Source organism: Anomaloglossus baeobatrachus, chromosome 4 (assembly GCF_048569485.1).
Source record: "Anomaloglossus baeobatrachus isolate aAnoBae1 chromosome 4, aAnoBae1.hap1, whole genome shotgun sequence".
Classification (NCBI taxonomy): domain Eukaryota; kingdom Metazoa; phylum Chordata; class Amphibia; order Anura; family Aromobatidae; genus Anomaloglossus; species Anomaloglossus baeobatrachus.
The window spans coordinates 167,774,436-167,792,323 of NC_134356.1; the positions used below are offsets into that span (position 1 = coordinate 167,774,436).

A 17,888-nucleotide genomic window follows, 5' to 3' on the forward strand; every position below is an offset into this window, starting at 1 on the left:
GTCGTTCCACGACTGATCAGTCGGGCGGAGGGTGCAACGCAGCATCATCAGTCACAATCCGCTGCTCATACAAGTCTATGGGAGCAGCGGAATCCGCTAAACGGATTCCGCTGTTTACAAGAGCAGCGGATTGTGACTGATAGATTTTAGCGGAAATGTGAACTTAGCCTTATCTAGACAGCTCACTGCTGAATCACCTACAATGGAGTGGCTAAAATGAGGTCCTCAAAAAATCCACTCTGATGTAGACGGCTCACTGCTGAATCACCTAGAACGGAGTGGCTAAAATGAGGTCCTCAAAAATTCCACTCCGATACAATGTGTGAAATCATAAGCACTTTCTCGGCTGCGATCTGTTACGTTTTTTGCCGTGAGGCTCCTCCCACTCTTCAAAAAACTGAATTCCAGTCACCTCAGTACCAAACTGTACAGAATGAAGGCTCTCTGATCCAATATGGTAAGTTATGAAGACTGTCAGCTGCGCGGTTACGGTTTTCCTTGTGAGGCTCCGCCCACTCTTTCAATGTCAGTCCTGTGGCCACGACTCGTGGAAATACAATAAAATTAAAATTCTAGCAAAAGTGAAAAATCAGCGGTGTGTGTAATTATTTATATTGCAAAAAGCAATAATAAAATGTAAGTTTTAATAATAATGAAAATAAAAATGTGCCCTTTGGAAAAAAAATAATAAATATAACAGTTTGAGTATCTAATAAATAAAAACATGAAATCATTCCAATTATAAATCTGATTCCAACCCCTGTGCAATGCTGAGGAAATCCTGAAGACCTGCAGTGTGTGCGGCTCTGAGGCCTGGAGCTCCCCCTGCTGGAGAAACTGAACTGTGTAGAATGGAGAAGATCAGAGATCATCAAAAAATCCACTCTGATCTAGCCTCCTCACTGGTGAAGCAGCTAGAACGGAGTGGATGAAATGAGGTGACCAAAAACGTGACTACAGTGAGGCCTCAAGAATTCAACTCTGATCTAGTCACCTCAATACTGAACAGTCTAGAGCAGAGTGGGGAAAGTGAGGACCACAAAAAACCCACTCTGATCTAGACACTTCAGTAGTGAGCCGTCTAGATCAGAGTGGAGAAAATGAGGCCTCCAATAATCAACTCCGATATAGCCAGCTCACTGCTGAATCAGCTTCATCAGCGTAGATTTTTTGAGGACCACAAAAAAATCAACTCTGAACTAGATGCAACCAACCCGGGACGGCGCAGGCTCTGGGCAGGTGACCCGGGACGGCGCAGGCTCTGGGCAGGTGACCCCGGGACGGCGCAGGCTCTGGGCAGGTGACCCCGGGACGGCGCAGGCTCTGGACAGGTGACCCCGGGACGGCGCAGGCTCTGGGCAGGTGACCCCGGGACGGCGCAGGCTCTGGGCAGGTGACCCCGGGACGGCGCAGGCTCTGGGCAGGTGACCCCGGGACGGCGCAGGCTCTGGGCAGGTGACCCCGGGACGGCGCAGGCTCTGGGCAGGTGACCCGGGACGGTGCAGGCTCTGGGCAGGTGACCCCGGGACGGCACAGGCTCTGGGCAGGTGACCCCGGGATGGTGCAGGCTCTGGGCAGGTGACCCCGGGACGGCGCAGGCTCTGGGCAGGTGACCCCGGGACGGCGCAGGCTCTGGGCAGGTGACCCCGGGACTGTGCAGGCTCTGGGCAGGTGACCCCGGGACGGCGCAGGCTCTGGGCAGGTGACCCGGGATGGCGCAGGCTCTGGGCAGGTGACCCCGGGACGGCACAAGCTCTGGGCAGGTGACCCCGGGATGGTGCAGGCTCTGGGCAGGTGACCCCGGGATGGTGAAGGCTCTGGGCAGATGACCCCGGGACGGCGCAGGCTCTGGGCAGGTGACCCCGGGACAGTGCAGGCTCTGGGCAGGTGACCCCGGGACGGCGCAGGCTCTGGGCAGGTGACCACGGGACGGCGCAGGCTCTGGGCAGGTGACCCCGGGACGGCGCAGGCTCTGGGCAGGTGACCCCGGGACGGCGCAGGCTCTGGGCAGGTGACCCCGGGACGGCGCAGGCTCTGGGCAGGTGACCCCGGGACGGCGCAGGCTCTGGGCAGGTGACCCCGGGACGGCGCAGGTTCTGGGCAGGTGACCCCGGGATGGTGCAGGCTCTGGGCAGGTGACCCCGGGACGGCGCAATCTCTGGGCAGGTGACCCCGGAACAGCACAGGCTCTGGGCAGGTGACCCTGGGACGGTGCAGGCTCTGGGCAGGTGACCCCGGAACAGCACAGGCTCTGGGCAGGTGACCCCGGGACGGTGCAGGCTCTGGGCAGGTGACCCCGGGACGGTGCAGGCTCTGGGCAGGTGACCCCGGGACGGTGCAGGCTCTGGGCAGGTGACCCCGGGACGGTGCAGGCTCTGGGCAGGTGACCCCGGGACGGCGCAGGCTCTGGGCTCTGGAAGGTTCCGGCTTTTACGCTCGTTACCATGAGCACGGCTACACCCAGCAGCTCCACGCAACACAACACAACTATCCTAGAAACCATCCGCCCACACTGACGCCCTATTGGTTGCATCCCAGCCGTCAATCGCTTGCTTTCACATATTCCTCCCTGTGTGTTTGCAGCAGAGAAAACAAGCTCGGCGATTGGACGTTTGTGTCCGCAGCCGATAACCATGCTTCTCAGCAATTGGTCCAGACTCCTGTCACTCACATTAGCTCCGTATGCTCGGCGCATGCGTGTAACGAAATCCTAAAGTGCTGGTCCCAGGAATTGGCAGCTCCCGGCCGAGGTTCTGTGGAGCCGGGGTCGCTTCCAATGCGCGGGGATCTGTCCGGAGTCATCGCAAAGATGCCGGTAATGGTGGATGGGACTGGCAGATCTTCCCCGTGTAGCCCATTCACATGCCAGGCCTCCCCTCCCAGGACATCGTTCTGTGTAGCCACAATGACAGAGTGGGATGTGCTGCCCATAGCATGGCACAGGCATAGCAATTGTGATGTGTGGCAGACTGTGCCGTGATGGGTTTCATATATCCTTACATAGCACGATTGGCTGGCAATAAGGTGCAGGACCCACTAATGATTGATTCATAGTATTTCTGTTCTGCCCATAGATCAACAAGGCGGAGAAGCCGGAGTCCTGCGACAATGTGAAGGTCGTGGTGCGATGCCGCCCTCTAAATGAGCGAGAAAAGGCGATGGGTAACAGGATGGCTGTCAACGTAGATGAGATCCGAGGGAGCATCGCGGTACATAAGGTGGACTCCATGAACGAGCCCCCGAAGACGTTTACCTTCGACACTGTGTTCGGGCCTGACAGCAAACAGCTGGACGTGTATAACCTAACGGCCCGGCCTATAATAGATTCTGTGCTGGAGGGCTACAATGGTATGTACCTGTGTGACCGCACAGTGCAATGGGGTGCGAGTACCTGTGTGACCCTCAGAGTGCAAGGGGGTGCGCGTACCTGTGTGACCGCACAGTGCAGGGGGTGCGCGTACCTGTGTGACCGCACAGTGCAGGGGGTGCGCGTACCTGTGTGACCGCAGAGTGCAAGGGGGAGCGAGTACCTGTGTGACCGCAGAGTGCAAGGGGGTGCGAGTACCTGTGTGACCGCACAGTGCAGGGGGTGCGCGTACCTGTGTGACCCTCAGAGTGCAAGGGGGTGCGAGTACCTGTGTGACCCTCAGAGTGCAAGGGGGTGCGAGTACCTGTGTGACCGCACAGTGCGGGGTGGTGCGCGTACCTGTGTGACCGCACAGTGCGGGGTGGTGCGCGTACCTGTGTGACCGCACAGTGCGGGGTGGTGCGCGTACCTGTGTGACCGCACAGTGCGGGGTGGTGCGCGTACCTGTGTGACCGCACAGTGCGGGGTGGTGCACGTACCCGTGTGACCGCACAGTGCGGGGTGGTGCACGTACCCGTGTGACCGCACAGTGCGGGGGGGGTGCGCGTACCCGTGTGACCGCACAGTGCGGGGGGGGGTGCGCGTACCCGTGTGACCGCACAGTGTGGGGGGGGTGCGCGTACCCGTGTGACCGCACAGTGCGGGGGGGGTGCGCGTACCCGTGTGACCGCACAGTGCGGGGGGGGGGTGCGCGTACCCGTGTGACCGCACAGTGCGGGGGGGGGGTGCGCGTACCCGTGTGACCGCACAGTGCGGGGGGGGGTGCGCGTACCCGTGTGACCGCACAGTGCGGGGGGGGGTGCGCGTACCCGTGTGACCGCACAGTGCGGGGGGGTGCGCGTACCCGTGTGACCGCACAGTGCGGGGGGGGTGCGCGTACCCGTGTGACCGCACAGTGCGGGGGGGTGCGCGTACCCGTGTGACCGCACAGTGCGGGGGGGTGCGCGTACCCGTGTGACCGCACAGTGCGGGGGGGTGCGCGTACCCGTGTGACCGCACAGTGCGGGGGGGTGCGCGTACCCGTGTGACCGCACCCATTTGCTCTAGAAATGGAGCTTCAGCCTGGTCCCTTGTTATTTTGGCAGGATACGGTCTATGCAGTAAGTTGTGTCCTCAGCAATGTTGCTCTGTATCATTGATTGATGAGCTGTAAACTTAAAGGGGTATTCTCTTTTCCAGATACTGTATTAATATGTAATAATAATAATATTAGCAAATACTTTCAGTTAGAAATATAGTGTAGTTCTTCTGATTCACTATGTCACTTACATCATGTTCAGAACATTGCAGGACCTTTTAGGTATCCATGGTTACAGCCAAACATATAGTCACAGTTAAGTAGTCGGTCAGTTGCTCGTGGATAGAGGTGGGGTAACCTAAGGCTCGATGTTCAGAAACAGACTTCCACAACACAAAGTTTGAGTTTGAACTTTGAGTGAGTTCCGAGTACAAATCACTCGAGCGAGCAGCGTGGTGCAGTGTTTGATCGGCTCGCACTGGGGGCAAAATCAGCGTGATCAGATGTAGTGTGCACCCTTCCCCCAGAAAAAATGAAATTTGAAAAACCCTGCCTACCCTCTCCCGGAAGCGTTCTGCTTTTGGCTGGCAGCATGTGGGTGGGTTCAGATCAAGTCGGCGTCAAAAAACAAACTTTTTTTAAAGGTTTGATTGTGTCTGCAAGATCTAACTTCCAAACGTTCGCTCATCGCTACTCGTGGACATAACCATTGATACTTAAGGTCCTGCAATGCCCTGCACATGAGGTTCAGTATGTCACATTGAATCAGGAGAACTATACTACATTTCTAATTGGAGGTATTTGCTAATATTTTTTATTATTATTATTATTATAATTAATTACTATTACACCTACTACAAATTGGGATAGGACCTTAAAGATGGGAATACCCCTGTAAAGGGAATCTGTCACTAGGTATTTACCGTACAGCCCATGTGAGAGCAGCATAATGTAGAGCTCTGTATATCCCTGCCCACAAAACTGACAGTTTTATGTATACACTAGAAGGTGGCCCGATTCTAACGTATCGGGTAGTCTAGAATGTGTATGTAGGTTAGCAGATTGAATAATGAGGTAATGAATGGACTGGATGGGTTAGGTTTAATTTAGTATTCTTATAATTGTTTATTGGTTTTAAAATGACAAACGACAGAAGGAACAGTTTTAATAGATGAGTCTAATGTTTAATGATGTCCATGGCTTGTAATGAAAGAAGGCCATGAAGAGTGTAAAGTTAAGTAAAAATATGCTGATGCTGTGATGTGGCCCAATGCTGGTATGTGCCACCATCGTGGTGCAGCCTGACATGTGCCCCCATCCTGCGGGGTAATGTGTGCGGGGGGCGGAGTCAGTAAGCCAAACCTTCGACTCAGACTCCGACTCCTCAATTTCCCTTTCACCTACTCCGACTCCTACATATATTGCTTATAGTCAGATGAAAAATTTATTGTAGTACATGAACATGTGTATGTGAACATCAGACATTTAATAATTTTCATGATACAATAATCAAGATATTTGGATAGAACATAAAATATATTTTTATGAATACAACTTTAGAACATAAAACTGTAATAAATTGTAAATATGTAATACACTATGTAATATACAGTAGATTACATATATATATTGTGTGTGTGTGTGTGTGTGTGTGTGTGTGTGTGTATATATATATATATATATATATATATATATATATATATATATATATATATATATATATATATATATATATATATATAATTACATATTGTATAACATATTTACAATTTATTAGTTTTTTGTGTTCTAAAGTTGTATTCCAATAAATATATTTTATGTTCTTTCTAAATATCTTGATTATCTGATATATAAAGCTGAATGTGTGTATGTATGTATGTCCGGGATTGGCATCTGCACCGTCGCAGCTACAGCCACAAAATTTTGCACACTTAAGGCTGCTTTACACCAGACAATCTATCGTGCGATAGATCGTCGGGGTCACGGTTTTTGTGACACACATCCGTCATCGCTGGCGATGCCGGCCTGTGTGACACCTCCTAGCGACGCAGTATCGCTCACAAATCGTGAGTCGTGTACTGGTCGCTAGGTTCCATAATATCGTTTAATTTAGTTGTTCATCGTTTCTGTGGTAGCACACGCCGCTCCGTGTGACACCCCGGGAACGATGAACAGCAGCTCACCTCCGTCACGCGGCCTCTATTAAAGCGAATGGAGCTGGGAGCCACAGTGCAGCCAGAACTTCAGAAGAATGCGCAGCCACGCCCTTATATGGAATGTTGGCTTGTCACAATGCAGCCAGGGAAAGAGACAGACACAGACAGGGAAAGAGGCAAACACAGACAGGGTAAGAAACAGACATAGACAGGGTAAGTGACAGACACAAAGAGACAGACACAGACAAAGAGACAGACTGTCAGGGAAAGAGAGAGACCGGTAAAGAGACGGGGACAGGGAAAGAGAGACGGGGACAGGGAAAGAGAGACGGGGGGGGACGGGGAAAGAGAGACCGGGGGGGACAGGGAAAGAGAGACGGGGGGGGACGGGGAAAGAGAGACGGGGGGGGGACGGGGAAAGAGAGACGGGGGGGGGGGACGGGGAAAGAGAGACGGGGGGGGGGACGGGGAAAGAGAGACGGGGGGGGGGGGGGGGACGGGGAAAGAGAGACGGGGGGGACGGGGAAAGAGACGGGGGGGACGGGGAAAGAGAGACGGGGGGGACGGGGAAAGAGAGACGGGGGGGACGGGGAAAGAGACGGGGGGGACGGGGAAAGAGACGGGGGGGACGGGGAAAGAGACGGGGGGGACGGGGAAAGAGAGACGGGGGACGGGGAAAGAGAGACGGGGGGACGGGGAAAGAGAGACGGGGGGACGGGGAAAGAGAGACGGGGGGACGGGGAAAGAGAGACGGGGGGACGGGGAAAGAGAGACGGGGGGACGGGGAAAGAGAGACGGGGGGACGGGGAAAGAGAGACGGGGGGACGGGGAAAGAGAGACGGGGGGACGGGGAAAGAGAGACGGGGGGACGGGGAAAGAGAGACGGGGGGGACGGGGAAAGAGAGACGGGGGGACGGGGAAAGAGAGACTGGGGGACGGGGAAAGAGAGACTGGGGGACGGGGAAACAGAGACGGGGGGACGGGGTAAGGGGGAACGGGGAAAGGGGAAACTGAGACGGACACAGGGGAAATGGAGACGGACACAGGGGAAACGGAGACGGACACAGGGAAAGTGACAGAGATAGATAGACAGGGAAAGAAATTGAGACAGACAGAGAAAGAGACAGACAGACAAAGAGAGAGATATATACAGAGGGGGAGACAAAGAATGGGAGAGAAACAGAGAGACAGTTACTATCGCCGGCAGCGCCGAGTGCAATGTTCTGAGACGAAATTTTAACCCAGCACGTTCCAATTTACCAATCAATTTTGCCCCTATCTACATAATGGGGAAAAGGTGAAACGAAAAGTGTTGGGGGCAAATTGACAGCTGCCAGATGTGAACAAGGGGGACTTAAAGAATGAGAGCGATGGCGCCAAAGAGTATATACCGTACAGCTGCTAAGGTGGGGCCCCGACATGGGATACGCACCACACCCGGGGATATGAACACACACACAAAATGTGCCACACACTACCACGTGCTTGAACACATATACCACCCTCAGCACACATCTCACCACACATACACCAACCTCGCCACATAATCACCCTAAACACACACAAGTCTGGTATTATCCTTCAAAAATAAAAATCTGATTAATAAGCAGCCAAACTACAAGAACAACAAATGTACCATATAGGAAATACGGCAGCTGTCAGTCACATGACCTGTCTATATGTGTATGTGTGAGCTAATATATACTGTCAGGGGGAGGGCTTTCTGTTGCCTGGAGATTTATCAGACTGCCAATAGCAACCAATCACAGCTTAGCTTCTATTTTGCTACAGTTAATTAATCTGAGCTCTGATTGGTTAATATAGGCAACAATTTAATAATTACATTTCTATCTATTTGTTTTGTGGTTTTTATGTGCAGAATACATTTTTGTTAATACATTCTCTTTTGTTAACAGCAGTTAACCCGGGCGAAGCCGGGTAGTGCAGCTAGTTGTATCATAAAAATGATTAAATGTCTGATGTTCACATTGTACTACAATACATTTTTCACTTAAATATAAGCAATATACTAAATGTCATTATTTAGTATGTTTTTGTTGAAAACTGTTTTTTGCCACTTACATAGTGTTCATATATATATATATATATATATATATAACACTATGTAAGTGGCAAAAAACAGTTTTCAACAAAAACATACTAAATAACATTTATGCAGTCTATGACATTGTTGTAAGAAATAGAATTGCTTCCATCAGATCCTCCTTCGCAGATGACCTCAAATCTGACCTAATAATTTTAAGGCTAGAGAACAACCTCTCTACAGTAACTTGGGTTGGAGGCAAAGCCGTAACCACATGGGCAACATCTCTAACAATTTCCGGGTATAAAGGAATTGCCTCATGCATAGTCAGTTTTGATAAAGGGTTGAATTTTTCTTTCTTTCTTTGAGAGCAAGTGAAAAATGTTACTGAAATCTGGTCAATCTGCTGCTATAGGAGACGGAGTGAAATCTTTTTCCTTGCGGCAACGCTTTGCCTGCTCCATGTCATCCAAATACTTGTCAAAGTTAAACTCCTTATCTAATGAGGATGAAGATATGGCAGCAGTAGCACAGTCAGGCCCCAAGTCCTCTTGCGCCTGGCAGTCCTGTAGCCGCTCATCCTAACTGCTACTTCACTCAAAGCTTCTTTTCCTTTAGTAAGCTGTTGATCATCAAGCAGTATACGATGACTTGGGTCCACATAAACAGCTGCCAGAAGAATTTTATTTTCCAATAGCTGTGTCTCTCTCCATTTCATTGAAGCAGAAATGCCATCTGCGATTAAACCTCCTCTTTGGGAAAGGCAAAATAGCAAGTTCTTCCACTCCCTTATGAAAATGCCAGGAGTTAAATCCTCAGCTTGTAATTTTTTAGTCAGGGTAAATGGGTGATTAAGCAATTCCTTCAATTCAGCCACCTGTGTCCATTGACCTTCATTTAGTGTAAAGGCCCCGTTACATGCAGCAACGTATCTAATGATATATCGCCGGGGTCACGTATTCCGTGACGCACATCCGGCATCATTAGCGACGTCTTTGCGTGTGACAGCAAGGAACAAGCATTAACGATGGAAAATACTCACCTTATCGTCCATCGTTGACACGTCGTTCCTTTTTAAAAAATCGTTGATTGTTGAGCACGTAGGTTGTTCGTTGTTCCCGAGGCAGCACACCGCTACGTGTGACACCTTGGGAACGACGAACTGCAGCTTACCTGTGGCCGCCGGCAATGTGGAAGGAAGGAGGTGGACGGGATGTTACGTCCCGCTCATCTCCGCCCCTCCGCTTCTATTGGGCGGCCGCTTAGTGATGCCGCACGGACCGCCCCCTTAGAAAGGAGACGGTTCATTGGCAACAGCGACGTCGCTAGGCAGGTAAGTCCGTGTGATGGTGCCTAACGATTTTGTGCGCCATGGGCAGCGATTTCCCCATGACGCACAAACGACGGGGGCGGGTGCTTTCACCAGCGATATCGCTCCGTGTAACACCCCCTTTACTTGAGGGTTCGCCATATCTATAAGAAATGGTTTTAGTTCAAGCATTAAATAAGTGCTGCTCCACCGAGTGGCTTGATTGACAATTGCCCCTTTCCCAGCACGTCTCTTCAAGATGGAATCAATTTTAGAGGTTCTGGCGGCAATAACCAATTTCCTCACTTTTCCAATCAGATTTCCAGCATGTCCCTCTTGCAGACTAAGGCGGGCTTTACACGCTGCGGCATCGCTAGCAATTGCTAGTGATGTCGAGCGCGATAGCACCCGCCCCGTCATTGTAACGATATGTGGTGATCGCTACCGTAGCGAACATTATCGCTACGGCAGCGTCACACGCACATACCTGCTCTGCGACGTCGCTGTGACCGCTGAACAATCCCTCCCTCAAGGGGGAATGCGTTCGGCGTCACCGCGACGTCACTAAGCGGCCGCCCAATCAAATTGGAGGGGCAAACATGAGCGGGACGAACATCCCGCCCACCTCCTTCCTTCCGCATTGGCGGTGGAGGCAGGTAAGGAGATGTTCCTCGCTCCTGCGGTGTCACACATAGTGATGTGTACTGCCGCAGGAACGAGGAACAACATCGCTAACATCCTGAAAACGATTTTTTGTTTCAGGACGACCTCTCAAAAACAAACGATTTTGCCCTCTTTTGCGATCGTTTAAGATCTCTCTTAAGTATTACACGCTGCGATCTCGTTAATGACGCCGGATGTGCGTCACAAACAACGTGACCCCGACGATAATTCATTAACGATATCGTAGCGTGTAAAGCCCGCTTATCTCTTATTGCCAGCTGCAGCGTGTGCACAACACAGCGCATGTGATGAATATGAAAGTGTTTTGAAGCAGCTTCAACAAGATCATCTAAGGCTGCTTTCACACTACATTTTTTTAACATTCGTCATGAACGTTTTTAACGCAAAAACGGATCCAGTGCAAATGCGTTTTCATTTCAGTGCATTTCCAATGGACTCGCGTCAACATGCGTTCACATGGGTTTGCGTGCGTTATAGTGAGGATCCAGCCACTTGCAGTTTTTTATCTTTTTTCAAAAACACTACTTGTAGCGTTTTTGAGCTGCGTCCAAATACTGCAAATCGCTGGATCCTGACTAAACAGCATGTAAACGCATGTGAACGCTGGCATGCTGATAGACAGGATCCTACTTGCTCTATTGAGCATGACCAGAAACCAGCCTGGTGTGATCAGTCCCCCTTTTCCCCCTTTTCCCCCTTTCCCCTCTTTCCTCCCTCTTCCCCCCTCTTCCCCCCTCTTCCCCCCCTTCCTCCCCTTCCCCCCTCTTCCCACTGTCGCTATGTGTGAACCCAGCTTAAGTATCCAGATGGCAGTAGTTTAATAATGGAAACCTGATAATAGATTCCGTTTAAGGGTAGGGTCACACGACTAATTTCTCTCCTCCTCAAGAGAATCCTAATGCTAACCGGATCCGTGTTTCTTGGATGTGGCGCGAAATAATAAAGTTTCTCCAGTCAATCTGTGATAAGCGGACCGTGCTCAGATGTCAGCCTATGTTTTGCATTGATCCATAGTCTTGCATCTCCAATTTTGATTTGACACTTGGATCAAACCCAAACAAAGCCAGTTGCATTTGATATCTGCAACATATCAATTTGAAAAAAAGCAGCTTTATTTAAAACATGACATACCAACAAGAGACAAAAAAAGCAGAGTCAAAAACCCAATGGAAAAAATGCAAGTAACCTAATTTACATAATAGGTGCAGAAATTCACCAAAAGCTCATTGTGGGCACGTAGCCTAATTTCTTTGTTATACGAGAAAAATGGATACCACACAGATTTTTACAGATACACAAACTAAAAAGAATAAAAATGTCATCCAGCACACTGAGGAATCGTTTGTTTTTTCCTATTTGAGATAATAATGGGCGACTGAATACTTAATTTCTTTTCCAGGTACGATATTTGCCTATGGGCAGACTGGCACGGGTAAAACATTTACAATGGAAGGGGTGCGAGCTGTTCCTGAACTCCGGGGGATCATTCCTAATTCATTTGCTCATATATTTGGACATATTGCCAAAGCGGAAGGCGATACCCGGTAAGATTATACCCCAAAATGGTATTAATAAAAATGTCAGCTCGGAGCTCAGAAATCAAGTCCTCACACAGCCCTAGATCCCAGAAATGTACAATGTTCCGAGTCTTGGAAAATAGGGTGACACAAGAAAAAATATTTAAACATATTTACAAATTTCCACTTTTTTTTTTTTTTTTGACACTTTAAATAAAAAATAACAATGTTTGGTATCCGCATATAAGAAAATAAATAAAAATGTGGAACTGCATTTTTTTTTTGCAATTTTGATATACTTGAAATTTTTTCCCATTTTCCGGTGCATTACATGATAAAATGAATGGTGTCATTCAAAAGTACAATTCGTCTTGCGAAAAAACAGCTCTCCTATATGGCTATATGGATGGAAAAATAAACAAAGTTATGCACTTGGAAGAAGGGGAGAAAAAACGAAATAACGGAAATTGGCCTCGTCATGAAAGGGGCTGCCAGTCAGTGACTAGAGTACTTTTCTGTTGCACTTTACATAACTTTGTCCACTTTTGGAAAAGTTGTTGGAGTTATTCAGAAGTGGCACAGAAATGCCAAAAGTTCCAATGTTTTCTCCCAACTATAAGGCTACATGCGCACACTGCTTTTTTTGCTGCGTTTTTGGTGCGTTTTTGGCTGCAGTTTATTTGTCAGAACTTTCTGACATCTGACTTCCCAGCAAAGTCTATGAGAAGTCAGATTTTCTATGCGCACATTGCAGTTTATTTGTCAGTGTTTTATTTGTCAAAAGTTTGTGACAAAAAAAATGCAGCATGTTCATTCTTCCTGCGTTTTTGTCAACATTTGTCACAAAAACGCAGGTTGTGAAAAAGCAGCAAAAACGCACCTATAATTACAAGCATTTTTTGTGACATTTCCAGGCTCTCTCTGACAAGGTGCAGTTTTGGCTGCAGTTTTTGAACACAAAAAGATGCAGCGTGCGCATGTAGCCTAAGATGTGCAAAAATGTGGCCATGTCAACCAGCTCTACTCTAGAATTCAGGCACTTGATGAATTGAACAAAGAAACAACAAAGAGCCAGCACCAATGTGCACTAAGGCATCAAATATTCCAAACTGCATTATAAAAAATTTTTTTGAGATTTTTGGCAAAAAATTGCAATTTCTTGAGCTGCTTCGCCACGTCACGGCAAATCTCATTTGAAGCAGTCCTACACTAAAATATTTTTATAAAATGTGCCATGCGGCCTCACATATAAATAGCAGAACTGCTCTCAGCAGCACTCACCTGGTCTATTGCAGTCCCGTACCCATGACTGAGTCATGGCTGTGGGCGGGACAGGTCCAAGCAAATGCTGCATGAAGTATATATATATAGCCTGTGGACAAAGCCTGATGACCCAATGTGAACAGTCACCAAACGCCAAAATCTATACAGATGGAATACATCCCAAATTGGGGTGCATAGCAAGGTGGAGGTCAACCACCGACCAATTCAACAAAGAAACAACAAAGAGCCAGCACCAATGTGCACTAAGGCATCAAATATTCCAAACTGCATTATAAAAAATTTTTTTGAGATTTTTGGCAAAAAATTGCAATTTCTTGAGCTGCTTCGCCACGTCACGGCAAATCTCATTTGAAGCAGTCCTACACTAAAATATTTTTATAAAATGTGCCATGCGGCCTCACATATAAATAGCAGAACTGCTGTTCACATTGGGTCATCAGGCTTTGTCCACAGGCTATATATATACTTCATGCAGCATTTGCTTGGACCTGTCCCGCCCACAGCCATGACTCAGTCATGGGTACGGGACTGCAATAGACCAGGTGAGTGCTGCTGAGAGCAGTTCTGCTATTTATATGTGAGGCCGCATGGCACATTTTATAAAAATATTTTAGTGTAGGACTGCTTCAAATGAGATTTGCCGTGACGTGGCGAAGCAGCTCAAGAAATTGCAATTTTTTGCCAAAAATCTCAAAAAAAAAAAAAAAAAAAAAAAAAAAAAAAAATTTTTATAATGCAGTTTGGAATATTTGATGCCTTAGTGCACACTGGTGCTGGCTCTTTGTTGTTTACTTGATGAATTGAGGCTACATGCTGTGTTTTCTGTACTTTTTATATTGCATTTTTCTTCAGCTGGATACTTGTTTTCTAGGTTTCTCGTGAGAGTGTCATATTTGGAAATTTATAATGAGGAAGTACGGGATTTACTTGGGAAGGACCAAACACAAAGGCTGGAGGTAAGATTAGGATAAATGTCCGTGATACGTTATCTTTGTCACATCTTAGTATATTTTATGTCAGACCTTTTTAAAGGCAACCACCAGCAGTTTTGGGTGCGTATTTTGAATTCCTGCCCAACTGTCCCAGGCTATAGTAGCATACAAAAATAGAGCTTTAAAAAAAGTATTTCTAAAGATCCTTTATGATATGCTAATGAGCACAGGGACTAGTCACGAGCGTGACTTTCTGCCCTCTTAGCAGTTAGCATGCCCACAGGTGCTTGCCAACATGTTATTAAATGCCCATTGCCTAGCATCATCAGCAGTGACATGCGTACCTGTGTCTGGTGTCACCACCTCAGACACCGGGCTTAGGGTCAGTGCACATGATCAGAATAACCGGCACCTCCGGTCATGCGCACTATCAAGCCATTTGTACATGTTTCGGCTTCAGAGAGGTCTAGTGCGCATGACGAGAAGTGTCGGGCTTACTGATCATGTGAACTGACCCTAAGCCCGGCGTCTGAGGCGGTGACAACGGATACAGGTATGCCCGTCACCGCTAATTATGATGAACATTGTAATAGCATGTTAGCACATCCCTCTGAGAGTGCTAACATGCTAGGAGGGGAAAAGTCGGGGAAGGGGGGGGAGTCACGCCCTTGTGACTAGTTCCGGCGCAAGATCTCTTTGTGTGCTACTAGATACAAGAGTGGGGCTTTAAATCTAAGCCTCTTGTCATATGCTCGTTTTCCAGCGGTTTCACTTTTTACTGACGCTGCTCCAGTTCTGTGGCGCCATCTTCTTACTGGCCAGAAGTTACATCACAAGCTCTCCATACAAGTCTATGAGAGCCAGAATGAGGCTCTCACAGGTGTTGTATTGAGTTGTAACCTCCTCCCTGATACGCGGGAGCTGCCAGCAGGTCACAAATTACAGAAACTGACCGAAGCGGCGGTGATAGAAGATAAAGCCATCAGAAGGTGTGTATAAGACAGGAGACTTGCACTTAAAGCCCCACTTCAGCGATACAAATAAAAAAAAGAAGCATGAGTCATGCTTTATCATATTTTACCTGGAAAAAAAACTGTGGGGCCAACAAACACCTTGAAAGTAACTCAAGGCAAAATGTGTGCAATACACCAGGCCAGAAGATTTTGTGCAAAATGTTTCATAACCCCCACCCCCCCCAAAACCTAAAACGTCTTTTTAATGGATGCTTTTTATTTTCACATGATAGTCTGACTACGCCTCATTCTACTTGGAAGCAGCTTCCTAGAAAAGTGTCCGTGAATTGACCACTGGGTGTTGCTTTTCTCTTTGCCTAAAGGGTATGGACTTCCACTGGATATAGTCTGTAAGCGCACACCCACAATTTGTAACGCCCAGTTGTCAATAAATATATTTCTAAAACGAAAAACAGATGAGCAGCTGTATGTAGAGGTCTAAGAAGTCATGCTCAGACATGCCAGTAGCGCAGTGTTTCTCAACTCCTGTCCTCAAGACCCACCAACAGATCATGTTTTCAGGTTTTCCTCAATGTTAGACAGGGAATAATTCTATCACCTGTGCAAAATTAAGGAAATCCTGAAAACATGATCTGTTGGGGGATTTTGAGGCCTGGATTTGAGAAACACTGCAGTAGAGGTAAGTGGGCCAAGCGATTGAGCCCCCTGGTATAGACTGTGGAGACTACACTGATATAGGAGCAGTTGATTAACGTGCATGATTTGAGCCATTCTTTAAAGGGGTTGTAATAAATGTAATACAATGTTGGGTAATTCAACAAGTCCATCATAGTCACATGTCAGGATGGGCTGCTTCTGAGACCTGAATATGGAAGAGGATGTAGATCCAGTTTCTGAAAGTTAAAACCATAAATAGATGTGTTTAAAGGCATTAGAAACGTGTTGGTATACTCTTTACATAAATATCATTTGGCTATTTAGCATGATTTTATAGTTTTAACTCTGTGAAGCTCTTCTCCTTTTTACGTTCCATGCTCTGGAGGATTGCAGCTGGGTGGGCTAGCTGCTTCCTTTTTTTACTTTTTCTCCAGAGACCTGTGTCTCAACTGAAAGAGGAGCTGTACCGTAAGCACACATACCTCTGTGAGCTGAGGAGAAGGACTATGACAACAGAGGAAATAAATCTTCTACTTGCCTGACAGACAGCACAGAGATCTGAGGCTGGTGAAAAAAATCCTTTGTGCTCAGTCAGGCGAAGAGAAGATTAATTTTTCTTCTGTTGTCACAGCCCTTCTTCACAGCTCATGGCGGTATATTTCCTTACAATACAGCTCCTCTGTCAGTTGAGACACAATTGTTAGGAGTTGTTTCTTTAGATTGCAGACAGTCCTAACATGACTAGGGTGGGCTGCTGTTTAAATTACGTGAGTGGCAAAAGAATCTTTATATTCATGACTGGTTAATGAGAACCCCATTGTCTTAGGTTAAAGAGCGACCAGATGTCGGTGTTTACATCAAAGATCTATCTGGATATGTGGTGAATAATGCAGATGATATGGATCGGATCATGACTTTGGGACACAAAAATCGTAAGTTATGCTTGTGATCGTTGGTCATAATAACCTGATTACAAAATGTAGTTTTCAAGATTTAGGCTCCGCAATGAATACTGGGACTTGTTGATTTAGGCTATTTCGGTTTTACTCTTTATACTATATTATAGATGTTTTCTCACACAGTTTTTCCAAAGCAACCAATCCATAGTGCGTGACTGTTAAGGGTGCTTTACACGCTGCGACATCGCTAATGATATATCGTCTGGGTCACGGTGTTTTGTGACGCACATCCGGCGTCGTTAGCGACATCGCAGCGTGTGACAGCTAGGAGCGACTATCAACGATCGCAAAAATGTCAAAAATCGTTTATCATTGACACGTCGCTCCTTTTCATAATTTCGTTGCTACTGCGGGTACGATGTTGTTCGTCGTTCCTGCGGCACCACACATCACTGTGTGTGACACCGCAGGAACGACGAACATCTCCTTACCTGCGTCCACCGGCAATGAGGAAGGAAGAGGTGGGCGGGATCTTCCGCCCGCTCATCTCCGCCCCTCTGCTTCTATTGGACGGCTGCTGTGTGATGTCGCTGTGATGCTGCACGAACCGCCCCCTTAGAAAGGAGACGGTTCCCAAGCAACAGTGACATTGCAGGGAAGGTAAGTCCGTGTGACGGGTGTAAGCGATGTTGTGCGCCACAGGCAGTGATTTGCCTGTGTCGCACAACCGATGGGGCCGGGTACGCTCGCTAGCGATATCGATAGTGATATTGCAGCGTGTAAAGTGCCCTTTAAAATCGAAGCTTGATCTTCCACGGAATTTTTAAATTCATAAAACTCATAAAATATTCCTTGACAGAAATGAGGTACCCCTGAAAATAATGTGACAGAAGGGACATGTTAAATCAAGTTGTGTCCACTAATTAGCATCACAGGTGTCTACAATCTTGTAATCAGTCAGTGGGGCCTGTATATAGGGCTACAGATACTCACTGTGCTGTTTGGTGACATGGTGTGTACCACACTCAACATGGACCAGAGGAAGCG

General features: G+C 47.8%; 1 protein-coding gene across 3 annotated transcripts in view; it reads left to right on the forward strand.

The window, feature by feature from the left end:
* Positions 1–2,678: 2,678 nt before the first annotated feature.
* The window catches only part of KIF3A (kinesin family member 3A), a 178,778-nt gene continuing 163,568 nt past the window's right edge, over positions 2,679–17,888 (forward strand). For all 3 annotated transcript variants that reach the window (XM_075344580.1, XM_075344579.1, XM_075344581.1), the window contains exons 1-5: positions 2,679–2,815; positions 3,075–3,348; positions 11,978–12,122; positions 14,251–14,335; positions 16,769–16,874. In XM_075344580.1, coding sequence (XP_075200695.1) covers positions 2,777–2,815; positions 3,075–3,348; positions 11,978–12,122; positions 14,251–14,335; positions 16,769–16,874 — 649 coding nt within the window. In that variant the 5' untranslated portion in view covers positions 2,679–2,776. The remainder of the gene's footprint in view (positions 2,816–3,074; positions 3,349–11,977; positions 12,123–14,250; positions 14,336–16,768; positions 16,875–17,888) is intronic.